This window comes from Eleginops maclovinus, chromosome 22 (genome assembly GCF_036324505.1).
Source record: "Eleginops maclovinus isolate JMC-PN-2008 ecotype Puerto Natales chromosome 22, JC_Emac_rtc_rv5, whole genome shotgun sequence".
NCBI lineage: Eukaryota > Metazoa > Chordata > Actinopteri > Perciformes > Eleginopidae > Eleginops > Eleginops maclovinus.
In genome coordinates, this window is record NC_086370.1 from 20,304,895 (window position 1) to 20,329,951 (window position 25,057).

Here is a 25,057-nt window from a genome sequence, read left to right on the forward strand (position 1 = left end):
GCAAATCATTGAGACAGAGCGGTAAGACCGGTTAGGGGATGAGGTCTGGTTTAGCTGGTTCTGGAAGGGAAAATAGCTTCACGTGTCGCTGCAGATCATATGTGTTCCACTCACGTTAAAATACCCATTTATTGTCTCTGTTACACACCGTTAATATCAGACCCTTCAACAGCAGAGATGGCACATAGAAGTTAAAGGTGTGTGTGTGTGTGTGTGTGTGTGTGTGTGTGTGTGTGTGTGTGTGTGTGTGTGTGTGTGTGTGTGTGTGTGTGTGTGTGTGTGTGTGTGTGTGTGTGTGTGTGTGTGTGCGCGTGTGTGTGTGAGATGAGTGCCACAGGGGGCCAGTCCCCAGGCTGTGCTCCTTTAATGACCAAGGCCAAGACAAAAGGGGGTCTGCAGTGTTCAGGACTGATGGCTCCACATCCCCCTGAGAAAAAGACCCACAGCTGGTCCACCCCACGGACACAATGGACACCAGCCTGTGCTCATAAATAATAATCCCTAGTATCACTCGAGATCTACCGTGCATGCACACACTCTAAAGTGTGCCTGGAAGTTGTGTTTTCACTGTAGTATTGATCGTACAGATATGACTGAAAAGCATCCCAAAAACAACAGAGAGACCAAGTTATACATCAAAAGAAAAAACAAACAAAGCCCAAACTATTCTGACCGCCTAGTTATAATGGGGTGCCGTTATAAAAGCAACAATAAAAGTCTTTTATAGTAACCAAACTGCACTGTTTCCTCATGTTGTTCTAAAACTGCAGTGCAGAGCAGCATCAAGACATTATTGAACCTTTAAGAAGTATAAAGTCAATATTTGTGACTTTATTTTATTTAGTCATTACAACCGAGCCTGCGTGCCACAAGATACAAAAGTCAGAAATTGACATTACACTGACTACATGAATTCACTACATACATGCCAGGCTTATTCTGTACTGGAAGCGCCAAGAGGAACCACATCAGGCTACAGAAGCAGACTGATGCATTTGTCCCTCTTAGGTTGCTGTACATTAACAACATTTCCGTGATCATCTGCTGGCAGAATGAATCAATACATATTGTTTAATATTTCAAGGATTATTAATGATACGATGAATCACCCTCTCAACTTAATGATCTTCTCAATAAATGATGATTCCAGTTACCCTCATTAGCTCACAGCTGTCCTGAATGTGTAGAGCGGTGCGGTGAGGACATGGTTTTGTAAGGATTTCTGAATATTGCAGAAAATAAAATATGTTAATGATCCTTCAGCCGGATAACTTCAAATTATTATTAAGAGAGACTACATCACTTCACGTCACCACTGCTAAGCTAAAGGCGGCTAATGTTTGGCATGATGACGTTCAGTGGCGTTTTTATCACACATAGAAGCTTCAGACACTTACTTGTGATATAGTAATGTATTTTATGTCATAAATGAAAATGTAAAGATCTCATAAAAAACACATTTTAGGGATCTAAGCAAAAAACCCTTAAAAAACGTTGACTTTCAAACCAGAAAAGTGGTCAAATGCTAACTAATTTTGTGGTATTAGGACTCCTACAACACCCTATTACCTCCAGGCGTTAATTGCCCCCTTTTTCTCACAGATGAATTTCCAACACGTGGACATGTGCATGCATATGGTACACACCCTGCTGTGTGTTAGAGGGTTAATTGCTTTCTTGTACACGAGAGCCCTCCACCAATCACCGGGTCATCAGATCAGAGGGCAGAGTGCTAATCTTGGCGGTATAACAGGATGGGATAGGATGACCAGCGGATGTGAGGGAGTCCACAGACAGCCAGGACTCAGGTGTCTCCACCCCCCTCCACCTCCCACAGTCTCAGGTGCTCAGTGGGACGTTGTTTGAGTGTATGTGATCAACCAAGGGTGTCTGCAGAGCACAAACTGCCACCCAGCTGCTCCTGTATCAGGTTTAATCCAAGTGGGCCTAACACACACCGCTGTTGATGAGGGACTGGATGAGAGGGGAATAAAAGAAGCGTTGCACATGAGAAGCTTTGATCAAGAACTGATGAGACAAGAAATTATGGGGATTTTAAGGTGTATCGAGTTTACTCACTTTAAATAGCTCCCATTGACTTCCAGGGTCACTCATGATGTGTCCAAATCCATTTCAATTTAGGTATAAGCATATTATGTGTGGTACTTGTTATTGACAACTGATCTTTAAATCTTGTCACTTCTTCAAGGCTTTTGAAGTTCCGGTTTGTCTGTTTACTTAATGGCACACCCACACACACACACACCCACACACCCACACACACACACACACACACACACACACACACACACACACACACACACACACACACACACACACACACACACACACACACACACACACCGCAAGTGTTGTAATTTGTATTACAGTGTAATGATCAAAGTGTTTGAAATGGTCAGAAACATCACACACACATACACACACACACACACACACACACACACACACACACACACACACACACACACACACACACACACACACACACACACACACACACACACACACAAACACACATACACACACACCCCCCACATACACACACATGCTTTACTTTAAGTTTGGACCTGTTGAACTATCCAAAGATACATTTTTGAATCAATTACCAATAGGGTGTCCAATCTGTATTTCTTATTTAGAAAACACCACTGCTGTTAGAGTTCCTAAATATTCATTTAAAAGTATAACATGTTCTGGCTTTGGATAACAATCGATTAAAATAAACTAAATTAAACTACTTTCCAGAAGTGAAAACAGGGTTTAATTTGGGGAAATAAAGACAAGTTACATCACTTTTTGTCTGTTACAATTTTGACAGATTTTTATTGACCCTTATACAATGACTGTTATCTGATCTGTGAGATAAGGCTCATTGCTGACAGCTCAAAGAAAAACAATAATAAAGTTACTGATTATAAAGTGATGTGTTAACCAGTGTGCTGTGTAAAGCAGAGGAGTGTCCAGCTACGGGTAGATGCCCCTTTGTTTACAAAATAAAGGGTTATTGGGACAACAGGAGATAATAAAAGTTAAACCTCAGCACGGCGACATTTCTCAGAGCTGACGTGACGGTACAAATGACAGACGGGTGGTTTCCTGTCGTTGTCAAGCAATGTTGAGAATGGCATCTGTCAGCATGAAGGAACGTATGCCCCCCCCCCAGGAGGAACCAAGATGCAGCAGCTTAGAAATGACTCTAGTTAAATGGAGCTATTTATATGCTGCATGAACACATGCCGAACATACTGTATGTTAATCTGTGTGAACCGTGTCTTGACCTCAAGGAGCACACGATGACACAGCGCCATGGCATTACATTCCCTCTGTTACATAAAGTTTATACATATTTAGATGAGGTGTAGGAGGCACAAGGTGTTCAATATTAAAGGAACAAGTGAGGAACAGCTCTACAATACTGTGCTCTGACTTTCTGCACGGCTTTAACCTGTTGCTATCTTATTGTAATGTAATATATATTTTTGGTTTCTGTTTTATTTGCATGTCAGTCTTTACGTTGCATGTTCCTAATGAGTTTTCCACATTTAAAAAAAATATTCTATTTAGTTTTGAGGTTGACTTTACCACATCTGTACCTGTTAAATAAACAAATACATACATATGAAGTGTGTATATATTTCATTCAAAAAATATTATTATCATAATTTATTAAATAATTGGAGAAATTTAAATGATGTTGAATTATTTAAAATATATATTAAAATAAAATTATTTTAATATATATTTTAATTGAATGACCAATCAAAGCAAAACAAGTCTTTTAGTAATAAATAGAACATGTTTTTTAAAGTAAAAAAAAAAGTGTCCAAAAATATTTCACTAAAATTAATTAGTAATATTTTTTTAATTGGATTTTTTTATTTATTTAATCTTTATTTCATGACTTTCCCAGCAAACCTTTAGCTAATCGCTTGCTCTTGTTATCTGAAAATGTACTGAAATTGTTGTCATATTATGTATGTAGTTTTCACAATTCATTCATGTGATTATTTGTGTCAAAATATACATATTGATTCATATTACAGTGAACACTTCAGGGTGTCCCTGCTGCTCTGGAGGAAGTTTTTATGTGAATTGTAAACACAGGAAACAAAGCATCACCATGAGTGATTCAGGTCACATTAAACCACAACAAACCGCTGTTGTTGGGACATCCAAGTTCATGATGGGATATTCTTGAGTGTATCTAAGCAGCAGACACATTTTATTCTCAGTCAGCCTGCGGAGAGTCCCCTCTATAAACCATGACATCTTTATGGTCACAGAAAAACACACACACACACACACACACACACACACACACACACACACACACACACACACACACACACACACACACACACACACACACACACACACACACACACACACACACACACACACACACACACACACACACACACACAAACACACACAGATATAATAGACTTCTGGAACTGTTACATTAAGCACTATGAAGGGAAATGTAGAAGTTGTTTGTTTGTGCAACAGGTGACAGTCATGGGAAAACACTTTTGAGTCTGTGTGACACACTGTGCGATCAAGCATGCAGCCTTGCAGTTATGCCAGATGTCATGTCTGTGTGGCAGACCTGACACATATGTTTTGGTCTTGCCATAGGCTAACAGGGTATTGGTCTGCCATATTTGATGTACTGTCTAATGTCCTTGGAGTTACTTTACAACCTTGTGCCATGATTGCATTATGTGGTGTACCAAATGAAGACACAAGCATGACTAAGAAGTAACTCAACATCACAGCATTTGTTTCTTTGCTTGGCGGAGACAAATATTACTTAATTGGAAATCAAACACCCCCCCCACTGCAGCACAATGGCTGAAAGAGGTAATGCTATTTTTACATGGGTTTTGTTTTGTGTGTAAAAGAGACAAAAAGAGTGAAACATCTTATGTTACCTTGCTGATACGTCATTGTCACTACTCTTGATTTGTCATGCAGCCGTGCAATATGAGATTGTGCCAAGGCTTCAAGGCCATGATGGATTTTTATCATGATAATAAATAAGCATGCAATGTTAGCACACTACTTTGTGGTTAACCTGAACAACTTCACTCCTGATTTGACTGTCAGAGTATATAATCATCACCCATATCTTCGAATCCAACTTCCTTCCAACCCAATACCACAACTTTCACCCTTTTTATTTACATGTATGATCAATAAACCTCATTAAAATAACATTAGACCTTATTTTTGACTTCAAAAGAGTCCAAACATTACATTATTTTCACTTTAGTTCAGATCAGAGGAACATCTCTTGATGACAAAGTTTGGTCAGAATTCTGTTTCGAAACCATTCCACATTTTTTAGAGCAGCACATAATGACATCAGATGCTATGAATAAAACACACATAGTTTCTAATAAAATAGTGATCATTTACTCTTCTTGGCACCAGCACCCCTGGGCTTTGTAAATGCTGTAAATCTTGAGTCTTGGAAACAATACACATTATATTCCTGGTTAAAATCCTGGGGTGTGGGGTAAATGTCAGTATTTCCAAATCATTTACTCATGGCTTCAATGAAATACAGGTTCAATGTCAAACAGATAAACACACAAACACATTCTGAAGTGTAGCCAAGTCAGTTAATATATTGAAACATATATATTCAGATCTCAAATATAGTGTTTATTGCAGGGGTGTTGTTTTGGATTACATTAGAAAACATTTGTCCTCTGCATCAAAACCCTAAAATGTGGGAGAAAGAACCCACATGCACACTAAATCAACCCTGTGAGGAAAGTTATGGTTTAAAGATCAACCCAAAAAGTCCTAGTTTGCTTTTGTTCTGCAGAAACTCCAGTTGGATGTAAGAGGAGAGGACGGGGGGGGGGGGGGGGGGGTGCAGGCTTGAAATTCTTTGTCATTTGTCCGCTCGAGGTTTAACAACAATAAGAGCTTTGTAGGTCTTTGCCCAGATCCTGGCAGCGATGTCCTTGTGTCCTGTGACTTTGGGTCCCGTCTGTTCGCTCCTCAAACACAATCCAAGCCCTCTGTAGCTGCGAGCGGTGCAGGAACATCAGAGGAATGTGTGACCAGAGCGGCTGATAAAACATATCAGTGATCAAACCGTTCAGTTGGAAAGTAAACGAGAACTTGAACTGCCTCTACTGGCCTTCATGAACCATAAGTTCTCTGTTATTCATTAAGCGCAGGTACCTGTAAACACTCTGCACAAACACACAGGTGTTCTTCAATCATTAAGAGACCTCTAATCAGGTCATATAGCTGTGATATCTTTTTCTACGGTTCACTCAACAAAAACAGTGGGACTTTAACATTTAGAAATGTTGCAGAAACACATGTAGATCTGTTGAAAACAGAACAGGTGTTTGCTACATTTTTGCCATTTCACCACTTTACGATTTTTAAAGCATAAATTGCCAAGTGCAAGTGAGGCTGAAAACAGACTACAAGATATCCAGCAGCAGTATCCAGAGTATTTGAAATGAGCTCCACCTTCCCCAGCTGTGATAGAAATATTAGTGCATCATCTGTAACCTCTTTCAAAAACCTCCCTCTTGATTCTCTAAAACACAGCTTCACAATAATGTTGAAAGTGGAGTGTTTTGCATTACTTGGTTTGAAACTGTGTACATTTTAAATGTCAGTGTGTCGGAACCTATTCATTTAACTGAAGAAAGGATTTTTTGCATGATTTCTAAACCAAATATGATGAATAATGTAAGGCTAATTGCACATGCATCACAGTTATAAGGTATCAGCGTTATAAAGTATCAGTTGACATGATTTGTGTGCGTGTGTATCAGTGTGGAGATTAATACACAAGGCCAACATGTGAGGCAGAAGTGTGTTTCCAGAGTGTTAATCATTATCTCTGACAGCAGCTCCACTGTAGATCTGCACAGGTTGTTCTTCCAATGTAAATAATGTAGCAGCTATCATATCAGTGTCTTGTTCGATAGAGAAACTCATCTCACAGTGACGTTTGTTCTTCCAGCAAACTGTGTTTCCAGACAGTGTGTGATGTCAGTTTCAGATTCCTTTATCACTTTTGAGCTACAAAGTCATGAGACATGATCAGATGGCCCAGTGTGTGTCATGACTTTAGCATTGCTTGTGTAACAGTGTGTGTGTGTGTGTGTGTGTGTGTGTGTGTGTGTGTGTGTGTGTGTGTGTGTGTGTGTGTGTGTGTGTGTGTGTGTGTGTGTGTGTGTGTGTGTGTGTGTGTGTGTGTCTCACCCCACTTTGTCACACGTATCCCTTTAGAGTAGTTGTCGAGAACAGAAAAGGCAGAAACGAAATAGAAAAGAGCAAACTCGGGGCCTTTTTTAAAATGTTCCATTCAGACACAAATGAATAAAAACACACTTCCAAATGCAGCACAAGCTCTCTGAATCTGCCTGTTTCTATTTCTGTCTCTCCCTTATAGTGTATACATAATGTCCTTCTGTTAAAGGGGCATATTATGCTTTTTGTAGTTGTCCTTTCCCTGTGTGCGTCGTATAGATTAAGTGCATGTAAATGGTCTGCAAAGGCTAAAATTCCCCCTGCCTGAACGCCTCCATTGGACTTGGACTGATAACTTTCCGTTTTGGATTACCTCAATATCAATTTAAAATGTGTATTAAGACAACAGAACAATGACACGATACTTCAAGTATTGTCCTACAGAACAGCACAGCTTACAAAAAAGAAATACATCTGACTCTTTCACAACAAACACAATATGCTCTTTTTAGGCTTCTTACTGACATTGTCATCCTGCTTGGTATCCCCAATTTTGATAAAATCCCATTACATATAATCCGTTACTCCCCGAGCCCGCAGACAACACAAAGTGTTGCAAGGTGAGGTGCAGGTGAAAAAACATCACAACAAAAAAGCGTTTCCTTCAACCAAAAACCAGGCCCTTTTATTTCCTAACCTTTCACAAGAACTGAAACATAAATTGCATAACGCCAAATCCTCTTTCCATAGGTGCTGCTCTTTCACCAACCAGGAAACAAATGCCCCCTCTCCCTTCTCTTCCCAGTCATCTATAGCTGATTGCCCGCCTTCCCAAACTAGTCTGGCCAACCAGGTCATGGCTCTGAAAGGGTAGTGAAGAGTAAACAAAATAAACATTGTTTTCAGCATTTAACAAAATCCTCATGGCCTAAGTGCATTCATTATCTGACCTTAGAAAACACTGTACATTCAGAACAAACAAGATCTTAACAAAACGGATAGTTTTGAACTTAATTGGCATACCTTACATCACACACATTTTAGACCAACCACAGACTCTACCTACTCAGAACACATATAAGCAGCAGCTTGGAGGTGTGCTCCCCCTTTGAGCACTGACACAAGATGGCCTCCAGGTCTGAACAAAGGAAATCATTTTGTGATTGTGTGGCTTTTAAAATGAAATGCATGTAAATACACAGCATCTTTATTTGCCTATGTTAATGTATATTATGAACTTTGACTTAAATAAAGACAACTATTCTAGAACATTTGCCTGCCTTTCTTAACAAAGAAACACATGTTAGTGAGGGAGTGCTTGCTTCCTCACACAAAGCATCAATAAACTGGTAGCTCTCAGTGACTCATCCTCTCAGATCCTGTATAATCCCACGGGGAAAGCGTTGGGGTCTCTGTAAACGACGCCTCGTCTCATATTACACAGAATGACAAAGACTGAGATTAGAAGAGACAACACGATGAGCCACGCCTCGTTAAACAGCAGTGAGTCATATACTTTTATAGTTGATGTTCACCTGCTGTAATTTCTGTTGATTTACTATAAAGTGGAGGCTATCTGGAAATTTAAAAAAGCGTTTAACACAATGACAGTCTGGCACATCAATCAACTTAGTGAAATGTAAGTTAATTTCTCAAGCACTGTACTTTTATTTGGGCATATTTGAACTTGAATTCAGTATTCTCATTTTATGATTCTTTAACTTCTGCTTCACTTTTTTACTCCGTTATATTTATTAAACACATATGATTTACTTATCTACCTAAAATGATTATCCCCCCAGAGGGAATTTCTCTCCCACACACCCTGTCTGAAAGCCTCCATTGGAGTCCTTTGTTAACTTCTGTTACATGGTGACATCACTATGCGTCTATTGGCTAGCGCTCAACATACTATACGTGATTGGCTAAGGGGCGGGACATCTCTAAGCGACTGACCCATCACAACAGAGCCGGCCGGCTAACCAACTTGAAGTCCTCTGTAAAACCGAAGCCTCAAACCTTTCTGTTTGCTGTTTTTGTTTTGTGAGTTAATGCTTATCTAAATCACTTTGAAATCTGCTCTATTAAAAACTAACCCTCACTATTTCTAGCTTATTCTCTTACCCTGATCCTAACCCTGTCCAGGTACCGGGCCACCTGTCACCCTGCAGTCTCCATGTCAGCAGAGGAGATGGATTTTAGTCGAGGGCGTGCAGCAGGAAACATTAGCATTTCACGACAGAGCATTATGGCAGGAGATAAAGAAGCCGGGCTCCTCTGTAGCATTACCCATATTCCCCTGAGTCAGCACTTCGTTTGGAAAGCATTGTATACTCAGGTTGGATTCATATTTCTAATGTGATATCCGGCAGATGGAAAAGTTCTCCAAGAGGGCGCTTGGTCCAGGTAGAAAACAACGCTTTTCCTTTGCATTACACGTTCCTGTCTGCAACATGCAACAAGTCCCAAAGAAAGAAGACAATAAGCACGAAGAAATTGAAATAAATCAGTGCAAGGAAGTGGGGCAAGTACAATGCAACAACATAAACACGAAAAATGAAATAAGAAAAAATAAATAGAGAACATAGACTTTAAATTCCGAACTTTGACTTCAAACACGTCTGTTTTCTGTTGTAACCAAGCCACTTTAGGGTTAATGGAAAAAAGAGTGCAACAAGCTTCAAAAGACAAACCATGGTATCATAAATCACTCCTACCTGTCTCCATTTCAGTGCTTTTACACAGTACACCTGAGCTGTTAAACCCAACGTTATTTAAGAGCCGTGTCTCAGTATTTGGATTTGAAAAGAAAGATTTCATGTACAGAAAAAACTCATCACGGACCGGTTCCTCTGGTTTCTCTCATGCAAGCTTCACGTATTGTATAGAACCCGGATTTAAAGAGAGAACTACTTTTTTGAAATGTTCAATGAACTCTTTGTGTGCACTTTCTGCAAGGTGTGTCCTTAATCCTTTTCTCTGGGTGTTACTCTGATGATCTGAGTGGAGAGAATTAGTGCAGATGCTGAGTGCGAATATTTCAAAACGAATCCTAACGAGGGGAAGATTAATATTTCTCAGTCTAAAACAACATGTTTGCTCCCCCGAAGTCAGAAAGAAAAGGCACGTCTCTACATGTCAGCGTTCTTGTATTTGTGCCTGCACTATGGAAACCAAATATCCTCCAAAGTAAAGACATAGCTATAACGATTCACTTAAAACTGGGGTTTAAAGAGGACAAATCCTGCTGTTACTTTAACTGCAAGTGAAGTGAAGTAACAGGGGTCAGAGAACAATGTCCGTGCAAATTCATTCATGTCTCTGTCTTGTTACTGTTGTCTTTGACACACACACACACACACACACACACACACACACACACACACACACACACACACACACACACACACACACACACACACACACACACACACACACACACACACACACACACACGTTTGAATCCCTACATGGATGTGAACTACAGGTGTAGAGAGTAATACAAAAATGAATTTGTTTGCACATTTTAATTTATGTTTATAAATGAAACCCTTGCTCACAGATCTGTACATTCACCAGATCAGATCATGTCACTTCTTATTTTATTTATATTCCTGTTATCATTATCTGTGTTTCTCTCTCATTCTGTTGCTGACATTAAACCTGACATTCTCTACGAGGATCAATAAAGATCTATCTTATCTCATTAACCTATTCATTAATTTACATATTAACCAATGTCTATATATTTATGTTGCTTGTGAAATTGGTCAAATGTTTCCTTCAGTATTTGCTCTGTGTGATAGGGGTACATGTCTTTTCTCATGTGAATATGTGTACTTTTGCTTTTAATGTTAATATTTATAATATTTATTCTATCTTTGAAAAGCGTTACCTCATGTCTAATGCTTGACAACGGTGCTGCTGTGACTCTGAAACTCCTCTAGTTGATTACTTAGATAAGACACTTGCTTTAAAATGGTAATACTATAGTCTGTAGGGACAAGTTACACAGGGGATAAAAGAGAAGATCAGCTCTGCACGCGCACTTGGCGCTCAGGTGCAGCCTCAGGAGACCCCGCCCTGCCAACACACAGCAACCAACTGCGTCTTGTGTGTGTGTGTGTGTGTGTGTGTGTGTGTGTGTGTGTGTGTGTGTGTGTGTGTGTGTGTGTGTGTGTGTGTGTGTGTGTGTGTGTGTGTGTGTGTGTGTGTGTTTAAGACATAAAAAGACCACGAAGTTTCATTTCAGCATTGTGCTTGTGGTGAGAGTGGCTGGGTATCAGTGGCACTTACACTTCCCCCCCACACACACTGTGTTAAAACCATGGGGGGGGGGGGGGGGGCTTTCTGTATCAGTCATTGATGTTTCCTTCACTGAGTTCTTCAAACTCAATTCAAAGAAGCCTTATATGGTTTTGGGGTTGGGAAAAGAGGTGTATGAGAAAAATTGAGCACTTTACGAACTTAAAGCATGTAAGCATGGCACAGTAGAGCACAAGATAAAAATATGAACCTGAAAACGAGCAGAATATGTCCTCATTAAGCCCCAGACACCTCCCACAAAATAAATTAAATAGTGCAAGTTAATGGTGCAAGACGGAAATAAGTCACCTGTTGTATATGCATGTAAAATAAGGTAAATAAAGACAAAATTAAAACCAAAAATATAGAACAGAAGAGCTAAATACCACACATTGTAATAATATATCATTTAATATAACGTTTGTGTTCTTAGCCAGTTAAAATGGTAGATTCATACACATTTCACAGCTGAGCAATGGATTTAAAGATATGGAAAACATCTGTTTCCAATCAACTCCATCTTCTCCTCCAAATTACATTCCAACAACATGAGGGATAATATGAGTATGGCTCATCGTGGATAATTGTCCGAGTAGGAACACAGCACATGCAATCAGTGATGTTCAGCCAGTGATTACAGTAGGTGGTGTCTCCGGGCATTTCCTCCATGCTGAGAATTTGAAAGACACAGTCCGGTGTCAATACCTTAAATACGAGACATTGCGATGGGAACAACTCAGGGGCAACGACAAATCAGGACAGGGAACAAAGACACCTTCCTTCACCCATCTTCAGACTCAGCCTTCATGTTTTACTAACTAAATACATTTCCAAAGTTTCCAAATTTATTTTACTTGACTACTTCCATTTTATGCTACTTCTTACTCATCTTCAGCCATATGACAGCTACTATGCAGCTTCATATTATTGACACAACATTAAACAAAACAATGAATTAAGCTCTTACACTGTTAGAGAAATGAAGTTGTAAAAAAGGAGTACAAATATAACTAATATGCAATAAAAATGTGTAAAATCAGAACTACTCGGTTTTTAAAATCGGTAGCGTTGTTAAGAGTGTGCAATATGACCAGAGGAACGTTCAGGGTTCAAAGTATTAAAATGAACACGATTTGAGCAAACTAATTGGTTCATATATTTATCTCAGTCCTTCATTTATTGAGTTTTCCTAATTTTTCTACACTTAAGTAAGTAAAGTACATTTTGACTTTCTGAATCAACCCTTACTTTATGCGAAACCAAATCAATTCTAACCTTAACTTAGAAAACTGGGTACTGATGGTGTTTCAGAACCAAAAAGTGCAGACCTGCATTTTTGTTTGAGCTAATGCTTGACATACAGGTTTAATAACATCTGTGGTAGGCTCAACCTATTTCCGTGCAGCCCCTTCTAAGTGTTCGTGTTCTCAGGAAAAGAAAGCTGGTGTCTGACAGCATTTAAAAAGGGGCTTTCTTTTTACATTTGTTTTTACTCAGAAACGCATGTTAGGTTTCGGTTTGATAGCTTCTTGCTTTGAAGCAGTGTGACGTTGCCCACTTCCTTCCGTGTATGAACTGTCCCTATAGTACCTAACAACACAACACACCACATATAGAACCAGGTTAACTGTTTAATGACACTTTGAAGCCCCTGGTGCGTAAAAAAGGGGAAAAGAATCATTGATAAATAATACATGCTGTCAAAAATATGTTATTAAGTGATTTACCTTCTACTGTAAGTATTATAAACGACCCTTTAATGGAACTTACATGATCTATTTGATAATCATTCTAAAGCAGAACAACTTTGATTTCTCATCTTGTCTCCAACATCTAACAATGCTATAATTCCTGCTGGCCAGTACATAAAACAATGACACAAGCCAGACGCCGTACTGGTCTGTGTGTGTGTGTGTGTGTGTGTGTGTGTGTGTGTGTGTGTGTGTGTGTGTGTGTGTGTGTGTGTGTGTGTGTGTGTGTGTGTGTGTGTGTGTGTGTGCGTGTGACAGAGTTGTATTTTAGTTGTGCGTCGGTCCAGACTCTGTGGCTCTTGACGGTCGAATCACAGCAGGAACAAAACGGTCAGATTGTGTTTTAGAGATTAGAGGCAGAGCTGGAAACAACATCAAGGTCCTTTTGTCAAGCGCACACCCCACCCCCCCCCCCCCCCACACACACACACACGCCACCTCTAATGGGCCACTTCCTGTGCAGCAGTAAGACCAAAGACACTCCTCTCTCTCTCTCTCTCTCTCTCTCTCTCTCTCTCTCTCTCTCTCTCTCTCTCTCTCATATGATATACAAACAGCATTAAAATAGATTACTGTCTCCGTTGGACTCCTTTGTTTACTTCTGTAATACGGTGACATCACTATATAGCACTCACAATTCTATTGGCTAACGCTCCAACTGATTGGGCGTGATAGGCTAAGGGGCGGGACATCTCTAAGTGGCTGACCAATCACAACAGAGCCAGAAACAACTGTATATGTATTTGTATTTGAGTTTTGGATCCAAAATCAGCATCACAATGATCCATCATCTTCATACCAAGCACTGACTGCTTCTTTTTGTCTGCTTCATTTTTTTAGATTTTAAATAAACAAGTGCTCGTGTCAGAGGTCGTACAGGTCATCTGTTTTGATGGAAAGCTAACCTGAATTCCTCCCACATCATGCTCCTCATATTAATGTGTTTACAATCCATCATCATTTAGTCACGCTGAGCTTTTATATCATAATAATTTGGTCCATTCATTGCACACACCATCCATCACACGCCTGTCCTGGGAGTGAGTTCCCTCCTCTGTTTCTCCTCCGTCCATTAAAGGAGTTTTTACCGAGTCTGAGTACAGAGAGAGTCATTTTCTCTTAAGACAGAGAAGCCTTATGAGGAAAATGTACGATTCTTGATATTAGGTCATATAAATAAAAAAGTATAAACCTTTGTGTGTTTAGAAAAACATTTATATGATACAAGGACTGTGTACTTTAGTTATTCAGTGCTTTTCTGTTTATTTTCTCCAACTAGAAGCACAGAATAGCAGCAATTACCCAAATACCAAAGCATTCTTGCAGTAATAGCAAGCTTATTAACATTGAGTTAAAAGTAAAGTGCGTTTATTGTCTTACCATCTCCTTAAAAGGATGTGGAGAACAAATTCAGTGATTCAAGGCCCACAGTGCAAGAGGCGTACCACCTATATTTAGACGAATGGTAAACACGCTAAGAGAAATTAAAAGACTGCAATTTTATACCCTAAAAAGCTGCACAAATGTACAATATTATTAAAAGCTTTTTTAATGTGTTTAGTTCCTGGGAAGCCATGTGATTTATTGACAGTATTAGTGACAAACTATGAGGAAGTGTCATGTTTGGAAACTGTGAGCTAGATAGTCATTTTTGACTGATCACTGCGAGTTAGCGGTATAACGCTGCTGAGAGCTTTGATGATGATGATGGTATATGAAAAGTGTGTTTGTTCCTCATTTTAAACGTGCTAGGCTTCATTTTATTACCTTGTTTCCCACGCAATAATCTAAAGAAGTCTCTAAAGGGAGCTCTGTTTCCTCGCCTGAATAGCATTTATATTTTTTTCAACATGGGTATATCAGAATGTAGAATAAAGTAGTAGAAAAATAAGACAATAATTTGGATGAAAAGACAAAAAAAACAACAATTTTCTCTGGTTGAAGTTGTGAAATGTACAGAGAGAGAAAATATACTTTACAGGGTGAATCCTAAGATGGTCCTCAAAGCTGCCCTCTCATTTTAATTCTGTGATCACTATCTCTCTCTCTCATGTGAAACCACAAACTGAAATTCCACCAGGGTTATATTTGTCCTCTGAGGGCTTGTAGAAAGGCATGCTGGGAAATGTGGGAAAGAGTCATTGAAGCAGAGATAAACCAGACAATTACAAACACTTCCTCCTCCCCAAAAGGAAGCAATGTCAGGAATGCATTTACCCTTCACAGATAACATCACTGCTATATAATCAGTTACCTTCGAACACCTAAAGAAATGTTCCCAGTCTGCATTTGTGTTCCTGACGAGGCTACAATTATAACATCTGTGACTGTACCCTCTCCTGAGGAACACATCCATGCTGTTTGGAGGTCTGTACTGCCTGTCTGACATAGATTGGACTTTAAAATACTGCTGCTGATTTGTAAAGCACTGAATAGTTTCGGGCTATTCTGCACAACAGGGGTTGAAGAAGTATTCAAAACCTTTACTGAAGTTAAAATACTACTAAAGTATGATCCGGAGTTTGTACTGAATGTATTAGGAGTAAAAAAGATGTCGATAAACAAAGCATTTACAATCAAATGCAGGAACATGTTCACATTTAGAAGTTGTAACTGTATATAAAAGAGCCTGAAAAAGAGCTGAAACACCGTATGAAATTTGAACTCTGATGCATGAGGGTTAGGATTGATATCTGATAAAATGCAGACAGTGTCTCCTTTAGACCTTGGGGCAAAACGCTCAGCTTTTATGACGTCCCGCAGTAAACACAAACACTCTTAAATGGGAGTCATGACTAAAGTGCAAATGCTACGCTGAATTTATTCCTTGTACGCCCACGTAAAAAAACGTTTAACCTATCATAGCATCCTGTAACACGAGTCTACAGGGCGGTGGCCATGTTTGTCTTATATTTAGGTTACCATCAGCCTCTCATTCACAGCCCGGTCTGTGTAACAGGAGTGGTTTAAGGGACCGTAATGAACAGGGTTTGTTTTCGAGAGGGTGGAGTATCCCTCATCGAAAACAAACAGGTTCTGAAGTGGTGCTGGGAAGAGGGAGGCTAGCAGACGAGAGCTTCTCTGCGTCCTTGCTTAATCGTGTCTGTCTGGGCCCACATGGATATTTTAAAAACAGGCGCTTCACAGGTGAGGTGATATGCAACTTGTGTATGTGAGGTGAGTGAGGTGAGGTGAGGTGAGGGTCATTGAAGGTGATTTCCTCAAACACCTCTTCTTCTTCATGGAGAACTTGTGGTTCTCTGTAACACCAACGTGGTTGAAAAGCTCAGAGTCAAAGTTCCCTTTAGTTTGCACTAAAGGACCTTCAGTGAATAACCCTAACCCTACCTTTCACACAGAAAAAAATGAAAGCATTTTATGTGAGAAGTTTGCTAATCTGATCACAACAAGCTCTTTCTTTTCTCTGACGTTAATAACATTTCTGTTCAAAGGCCTAAATCTTCGGTGGCCGAAAGGTGCAAACCAGCCCAAAACACCTGCATTAGGAGAAATGCGCTGAAGTTTAAAAACGATGCAAAATGCCCGGAGACACCAATAGTGAAACATCTTCACCAGCTTCACGAAACATAGAGTTAACTCTGCATACAGAAAACTCTGAAGAAGCTTGAACACAACGGAAACCAATGACCTTCAAGTTGGTGAAGAGACTTCCTTATTTGCATTTGTTTTGGCATATTTGTGTTTTTATTTTTTGAAACTGCAGCCCGTTTCTCCTAATGGTTTTGTCGAATAAAATATGATATAGCATATCATATTAAAATACGTTATAAAATCATATTAAAATACATGATATAATTAATGAAATAATAATATAATATATAAAATAATATAATATACAATTTAATAATATAATTTCATAAAATAAAAAATATGTAATAATATAAAATAATATAACATGATATAAAATAACAAAATATATTTAATAAAATAATAATATATAATAATGTCATTTAATAAAAAAGATACATGATATAACATAATATAAAATGTAATATTATAATTTAATAAAATAAAAATATGTAATAATATAAAATGATATAATATATTTTATAAAATAATAATATATAATAATATCATATACTGTATGTATCCAGAGTGATTCCAGATGAAACCACTGATGCTTCAGTGGTGTTTAAATCCACTGAGAGGCCGAGCTGTGCAGCTTGTGATGACTGTTTACTCTGCCCCACTCGGAGCGAACACTGCCACCATTCATGCGACGCCAACACTGAGGAACTGCTGGAAAACTGGACGGACACACACACACACACACACACACACACACACACACACACACACACACACACACACACACACACACACACACACACACACACACACACACACACACACACACACACACACACACACACACACTCTGTACCTGGGAGGATGTGGCGGAACAAGAGCGAGCTGTTCTGAGAACTACAGGTAGTCTAAAACAAGAGTCTAAAGAAATACCAGAAACATGATTCCATAAACTGAAACACAAGAGGGGACAAAGCCCTGCTGTAAAACCACTAAACTCTAAAATGGAATGTTACTTTAAGACCAATTCTCAAATCATAAAATGCCACGGACATATCTGTGCACATACTGCAGTGATTGAATCTCAAATGAAAGGAAGTGTACCGTAATTGATTTAAAATATACATAATATACAAATATAGATAGTGCAGCATCGCCCCCTTTTGGACAGCGTTGGTGTTACAAGACATTAAAAGGCAGATATCTTTTTGACCTCGATGAAGATCATGAACACAATAGGAAGAGTTGATCTATTTCCTTCATCATGCAGTTACTTGGTGATCACTACAGACTAATCTCAAGGGATTATTATTTTTGTTGTGCTATTATCTTGTTCTTTTTGCCACTAAGATCCAAAAAGCGCATATCTAAAATTGCTGATATTGAAGGAAATTAAACAATTAAGGGACTCTCATAGCATTGAACTTTACTTTTTAAGTGTTGGCACATTCCACAGGGTGAAAGCCAGTAATACTCTAACGTGCATACGATACATAATGGACAAAATAATGTGTGTACATAAACCAAGGTGTCGAACAATAGTGAAGAAAGGCCTTGAGCTTTATCATAGCTGTGTTGCAGGCGCCAGAAATCGACATTACTTGAGTTGTGAGTTTGCATCTTTACTGTGGTATCTTTAAGGTTGTAGCATTTGTTTAGCATTATAATTTGACTTCATAGTGATCACAAATGAGGTACTATACTAGTATTTATAGTGGTTTTACTCAAGCAATGGTTCCTAACTTAGGGAACTTAACGCTTCTTGTTCTTGTTCTTATTTCAGGTCTTAATGAGTTGGACGGAGGTGAAATGGAGGCAGACAAGAGACAGATGGGGAGAGGGTGCTGTAGCAGAAGGTGAGGACATGTACACTTGTACTAACGTTGATGAGAAACTTAAGTAAACCAATTAACACACAGACGGCTGCAGTGTTTGTCCACACTCTGCAGCCTCATCTGTCAATCCCCCCGAAATATTGAACTGAAGCCAGTGTTTGGAAGCTTTCCAACGAAGCCACTTGGGAAAAGTAAGCAGTGCAAATGGACACTGATTGTCAGTCACTTTGGATAAATGGGTCAGCTGATTGAAACATAATGTGACACTGATCAATAACGATTATAAGCTACAGGACATTAGTGAGCAGAGATCATTTCATTACTGTAAAGGCTTTCCGTCCTCCCTGCAACTGTTATAAATAAACAAGAAACAGCCCATTTAGAAGTGGCCCTTTAGGGTTGAGCTGCATTAACAGGCTTCCTGGAAACTATACTAATACAAATATTGCCATTATGAGGTCCTACTTTTGTAAAAAACTTAACTGAGAGGCAATTTTCTGTCATTCAACTTTTTTATATGACATTTCTTTAAGCTTAATTCCTCCTTGGCTTGCTGTGCTGCAGTTCAGCCTCTTCTAGCTTTAGTTGTTTTTGTCTTTTCATTACTTTACCCTGACTCCTGCAGACCTTTGCAAACAGCAGCAGGTGCAGGATGCCGTATATCAGCCCTCAGTATTTAGGAAAGTTAATCTGTAAATCAGATTGAGTGCCTCTCCTCAGACATATATCTGACTTTACATCATGTCTCCAAGTGAAAATCCACTGCACCATATGGACCATCTGCCCACTGTAAAATCACGACTCCTCCTGACGATAAGAGGATAAAGCTTCAGTCTGTGTGTGTGTGTGTGTGTGTGTGTGCGTGTGTGTGTGTGTGTGTGTGTGTGTGTGTGTGTGTGTGTGTGTGTGTGTGTGTGTGTGTGTGTGTGTGTGTGTGTGGGGCTGTTTTTTTTTGCTAATCTATGTTCGCTCTATTTGTTTAACAGGTCAGTGTGCAGACCGAGGCCACAGAGGACACACAGGAGCTCTGCTCTGCTTCAGGCAGGTTGAGGAGTTTTGGGGGTTTTTTGGGGGAGAATAAGGAGAAAAAATGGCAGCGACGTTTCGATCATCCTCTCTGGAAAACACTGAAGAAATGCCACGAATGTTTGAACGGGAAAGAGACAATTACTTTGTCACAGAGGAGGACTGTCGCAGTGAGGTGAGACTTCATAACCGCATGATTACTGTAGCTCATTTTCTTTTAAACAGCCTGTTAATATGGAAAGCTCTACAATATTCTGCAAGATTTGTAGAACAGAAAGCTCAAGATTCAAAGATTCAAGATGTTATTGTTAAATCTGAAGTCCCAGGCTCCTCTAGCAATGCAACATAAATGTACAAAGGACAGAAAACAGCAGAAATAGTGCAAGAGTAAAAATAAATAGAATACAAGAGAATAGTGCAAGTCACAAATGTGCAAGTTTATGTAGAAATAAGTAAAAGTCAAAAAGAAAAACATGAAATAAAAACACAATGTATAAATAAACGCTCTTAATTGGAAAGAAAAACTGTAATAAAACATAAATATGTGAAAAAGGTGTTGAAGGTTTAGCTGATCACATATATGATCTCAACACCTTGTTTACGTTATTAGAGGGCTTATTGGTTCAATGCAAAATGGGAGAGTTGCATTTTTAAGTTACGCTACAATATAGAACAGTTTTATAGTTGTACGTATACTTAAATACCTGCGAGTGGGACCCAGGTACCCCTCAAAAACACTCTTGTTTGCTATCCTGGCTCCTAAATGGTGGAATGGGCTCCCCATTGACATCAGGACAGCAGAAACTCTGCATGTATTTCTGTCGGAATCTGAAAATGCATTGTTTCGATTGGCCAATTAAAAGGGTTAGCTTAGGCCTTGTAACTAATTCACAAGTACTTACAAGGGCATGACTTTCTTGAGGTGAATACAGCTGCTCTTTCCTTGTTGTTCAGAGTTTGATTCTCTATGGTTTTTGCACTTATTGTAAGTCGCTTTGAATAATAGAGTCTGCCAAATGAAATGTAAATAAGTTGCAGCAGTTTTTATTTGATTTATACATTTTGTCGCATTGGTTGAAAGTGATGCACTATAGCATATTTATTATTTATTATTTAACCTGCAGTTACAGAAATGAAAAAAGATTAGTATGCACAATTTTATTACATAATGAAAAAAGAGACGAGACAGAAATCCCCTTGCTTCCTTTTGCTCACCCTATCCTCACTTCAAGTCTTTGACACTTGTTGCATGAGATCCTTGTTATCGTTTAAAAAAATCCCAAAGACTCTTCTGTAACATAGTGACATCACTATTTTCACTATATTTTAAACATTGTTGACCAATCACAAAAGAGCCGGCCAGCTAACCAATCAGAGCAGACTGGGCTCTGGTTTCAGACAGAGGGTGAAAAGAGGAGCTGCAGCACAGGCAGGATGAGAAAAATAAAGAGCTTTTTGAACATTAAAGCATGGAGACATGTCCCAGTGAACCTGAAAATGAGCAGAATATGTCCTCTTTCACAGTGAGTCTGTTAAGGTTGGTATGTTTAAACTAATTCAACAGCAAAGTGTTAATACAGAGTTTGAGATTACATCCATCCATCATCTGCACAATGTCGACACCTTCCTCTTTTTGACTTTTTTGGGTGGTGTCCTTACTGTAAAGCCCACGGAGACTAGTGTAAACACTGATTGATTGATATATTCTGACCTTTCAGGAGTTTGATCATGATTCATTGTGCAGCGAGGAAGGGAGAGGAGGCCGGAGCGTCCGCAGGTCTCTGTTTGTGGAGATCTACGGTCTGCAGAGGGAGCCACACATCTATTTCTCAAACCAGGAGTACTACAGGAGGCTGGAGGAGCTGAAGAGCACACACCTGAAGAACATGGCCGAGCTCGAGAGGATGTACATTGGCCAGCATAGGGAGAGTCCTGCGGAGGAGGAAGAGGACGGAGGAAGTCCGGGAGGAAGAACAGACAGAGAGGACAGACTGTCAATCAGGTTAGACATTTTTGAATTTTTGATCAAGCTGTTTCATGTCGGAGGAACTTTGAGTGTCAGTCATTTTCTTGTAAAACATCTTTTAGTCAGAAAAGTTGCAAAAAGCAAACAATCTGGTGGTAGAAATGACCTTTTAAATGTGTTCATATAGTATGTTAAATGTCTATATACTGTGCATATAAGTGCAGTTTCAACAGCATTTCAACTTCCAAGTGTAGCAGCATAATGTTCAGCTGTTCATTTAATCAGCAGTTTAAAAACCAAGTCTAAGTAATTTAACACTTGCTTCGTTCACTAGGAGCAGGTACACAAAAGTATTAAACAAACACAACACATAGAAATGCATCATTACAGTCATAGAAACCAACACAGCTTGCAATGATAACATGAAAAAGGCCTCAACTTGGAGACACAATCAATCAGACAATGTATATCCGGATGTTGAAAAAGGTACACTTTTCTAAATATAGTTATTTTTCAAACTAAAATCCAGATATGTTTTCACCTGCAAATCAAAAATGATGCTTACTGTGCAGCTTAAGAAGATTTAATATGTGAAGGGATTTGATAAACAACTATTGATCCAGCAAAAGTAAAAGTAAATAGCCTGGACGACTGATGGGAATATTCAACTGCGGGGAGGGAACTATGTGTCTTGAATTATTGATTATATTCTTTCTGAAGCTTTCTTTAAAAGCCGTAAAGCGAAAGCGAGTGCATCCAGTTTCCAAAAAAGGTTATTTTGAAGGAAACAAAGAAAGCCAAACAATATGCATTCTTTATTGTTACCTTCCATAAGGTGGCACTACTTTGTTGAGTGTAAACACCGTCTTTGATGAAGTGACATCCATTTGAGAGTGTGTTTATCAGTGCTCCATTTTATGTGATGAGTGTGTTTGAAAGGTCAAAATTGTGACTCTAATTAGCATCAAAAACTAAACCTTTACCTATAAAACAGATTTAACCATGTTCAATCCAACTTTTTTGTGCATATTTTATTGATGTAGTAGTACTTTTCAGTCTGACCTACAAAACAAATGTAGGTCAGATTTAGGAAGTTAAGTTGTTTCTCTCTTCCTTTCTGACATTAAAAGGAACTTCCCTGTCAGGAAACTCCAGAGGATAAATTCCCAGGAGCAGCTGGACTTCCATGACTCATCGAGCAGTTCGGACGGATCCGAGCTTTACGGAGCGTGCAGCACGGGGGACCTGGAGCGGACCAATCCCAGAGAACCTGGCCAGGACCGAACCTTTGAGAGGTTGGCAAAGTAGTTGCAGACAAATCTTAAAATCTGGGGATTCTCAGGGGTAAAGCATAACTACTGTTTAGTTGGCAGCTCATGGAGTCCTATTGCGAACCCGAAAATGTGGAAGACCCCAAAGTTTTACGTTAGAAATGCATAGTAGGCCTATGGGTCCCTGGCATTTAGAATCTGCCGGATGCTTACTTGCATATGTTTGGCAATTAGCATACATTGTGTTATTTAGCATTCATTACCACTATAGCCTATATGTACAATGGTTCAAAAATAGCTTGGATAGGATTGTGGGGGACTGATGATGCTGAATCCATGTCTGATATTTTCAGGATCCAAAATGACAGTTGATCGATTGGATTAACCATCCTCAATATCCCCAAAATTACTCCAATATTGTCCAAATCGGCCAAGCATACATATACATATAGGCTTTAATGTTAGTGAATACTGAATAATGCGACTTATTCTTATTGTGCAAATTGTCCATTATATGCAAGTTAGCATCTGGCAGTTTCTATGTGCTGTGGATACATACTATGCATTTCTAAAATAATTGGTGTACTCAACATTTTGGGGTTTATAGAGCGGGCAAGCAGACTTATTCACTTGTTTATGTTGTTAAGGTTTCCAGATTGATTGTGAGTATTAACCCGTTAACGTTGTCAGCTATAAGGGGGTGGAAAGAAAATCCTTTCAGCCTTCTGGTTGATACTTTGCTGACTCTCTTCTATCTTCTCCCAGAGACTTCCTACTGAGCCCAGAAGAAATGACAACCCAGAAGCAGTTTCTGTTCAAGCCCAAAGCCTCCTGTGCGAAACCAAAGGGGAGAATTTCATGTCCAACCGGGTTCAGGGTCAGGTCCAACTTCAACGTCACCGTGCCCAAACCCTTCCAGATGATGCTGAGAGAGGAGGAGAGGAAGAGGTACAAGGTGCGCACTCGCTCGGAGATCCAGCTGGAAAACACTTTGCTGAAACGGGAGCTTGAGGAGCTCCAAGAGTGCCAGAAAAAGTTCAGGGCGTCGCCAGCACCGGCGCACATCCATCAGCCGCTCTACGAAGTTATGAGCCGTCGTTCAGGCCAGCGATCTAATCGCAAAGGAAGCAGCAAAACCACGAACGAGAACCAGAGCACCGCTGCGGCTTCTCCACAGCCTTTCCATTTCCTGGAGAGGGAGAGGATGAAGAGGGAGGCGAAGCTTGTTGCCGAGCTGGGGAACCTGGGTCTGAGAGAGGAACGACAGGCCTTTAAGGCGAGACCCATGCCCAGCTCGGTGTATGGAAGCAACCACAAGGCGAACACCAACACCACAAGCCGCCGCTTTCCAGACATCTGCACCCAGGAGAGCGAGGCCACGGAGGGTCAAAGTGACACAAACTCTGACGCCCCTCCTGACTCAATTAAGCCTCAGACATGGCTGTCTTCAAAGCCAGTGAAGAAGCAGATTAAGGTTTCCATTGAGATGGTGAAAGGAGAGGGAGTGTTGTCAGAATTACTCGCTTAAAGCCAAAAATATGTACTGACCTCTGCAGCAGGGACCCCTGGGTGGGATGGATGGACTGTATCACTGTCAGAGAGACCGTTCTCATAAAACAAGACACACAAGGGAAGAAACAAAGAGCTACGTCTTAACCGTTTTTTGTAGATTAGTTGTATTCTATATATAAAAAAGGTGTGGTTTTCATAACATATCTTTTGGTCAGCTCTTTCCTTAGAAGACCAGAAGGCAATTCACAATCTCAAATCTGGACAACACACATTGGTAATGGGTGATTGAGGTTTGGATGTTTTCCTGGTGAAGTGGAATGACACCATGCATTGCTTCTTATTCTTGTTCTACTTCTTTGAGTGTAAAATGTGTCAATGTAAAAATCTGTCATTAAAATGATGTTCTCTTATCCCTGATGGAAGAAGTGTATCATGTTCCCCCTTGATCATAACACCCAGGACCCCATAGCGAATCATATCCCTTTAGCATTACCATCATTGTTATTGTTACACTGCAAAAAATGCCCTCTAAAAAATAAGAAAAATATATAGTGTTTTAGGTGAAAAATTGCTTATTTTGAGTAAAAT

General features: G+C 39.5%; 1 protein-coding gene across 3 annotated transcripts; it reads left to right on the top strand.

Annotated features, from left to right (window-relative positions):
* The first annotated feature begins 15,583 nt into the window (after nucleotides 1-15,583).
* Nucleotides 15,584-24,835, top strand: LOC134859053 (protein FAM161A-like). 3 transcript variants are annotated; one of them, XM_063875345.1, is made up of 6 exons: nucleotides 15,584-15,677; nucleotides 18,643-18,715; nucleotides 19,681-19,895; nucleotides 21,439-21,722; nucleotides 22,817-22,981; nucleotides 23,723-24,835. In XM_063875345.1, the coding sequence occupies exons 3-6, from the start codon at nucleotides 19,785-19,787 to the stop codon at nucleotides 24,483-24,485; spliced, it is 1,323 nt and encodes a 440-aa protein (XP_063731415.1). In that variant the 5' UTR covers nucleotides 15,584-15,677; nucleotides 18,643-18,715; nucleotides 19,681-19,784; the 3' UTR covers nucleotides 24,486-24,835. The 3 variants fall into 3 exon arrangements, with proteins under 3 accessions (XP_063731415.1, XP_063731414.1, XP_063731416.1); XM_063875344.1 differs by lacking the exon at nucleotides 15,584-15,677 and adding an exon at nucleotides 16,299-16,457; XM_063875346.1 differs by lacking the exon at nucleotides 15,584-15,677 and adding an exon at nucleotides 16,299-16,457 and having other exon boundaries at nucleotides 22,832-22,981.
* The last annotated feature ends 222 nt before the right edge of the window (nucleotides 24,836-25,057 follow it).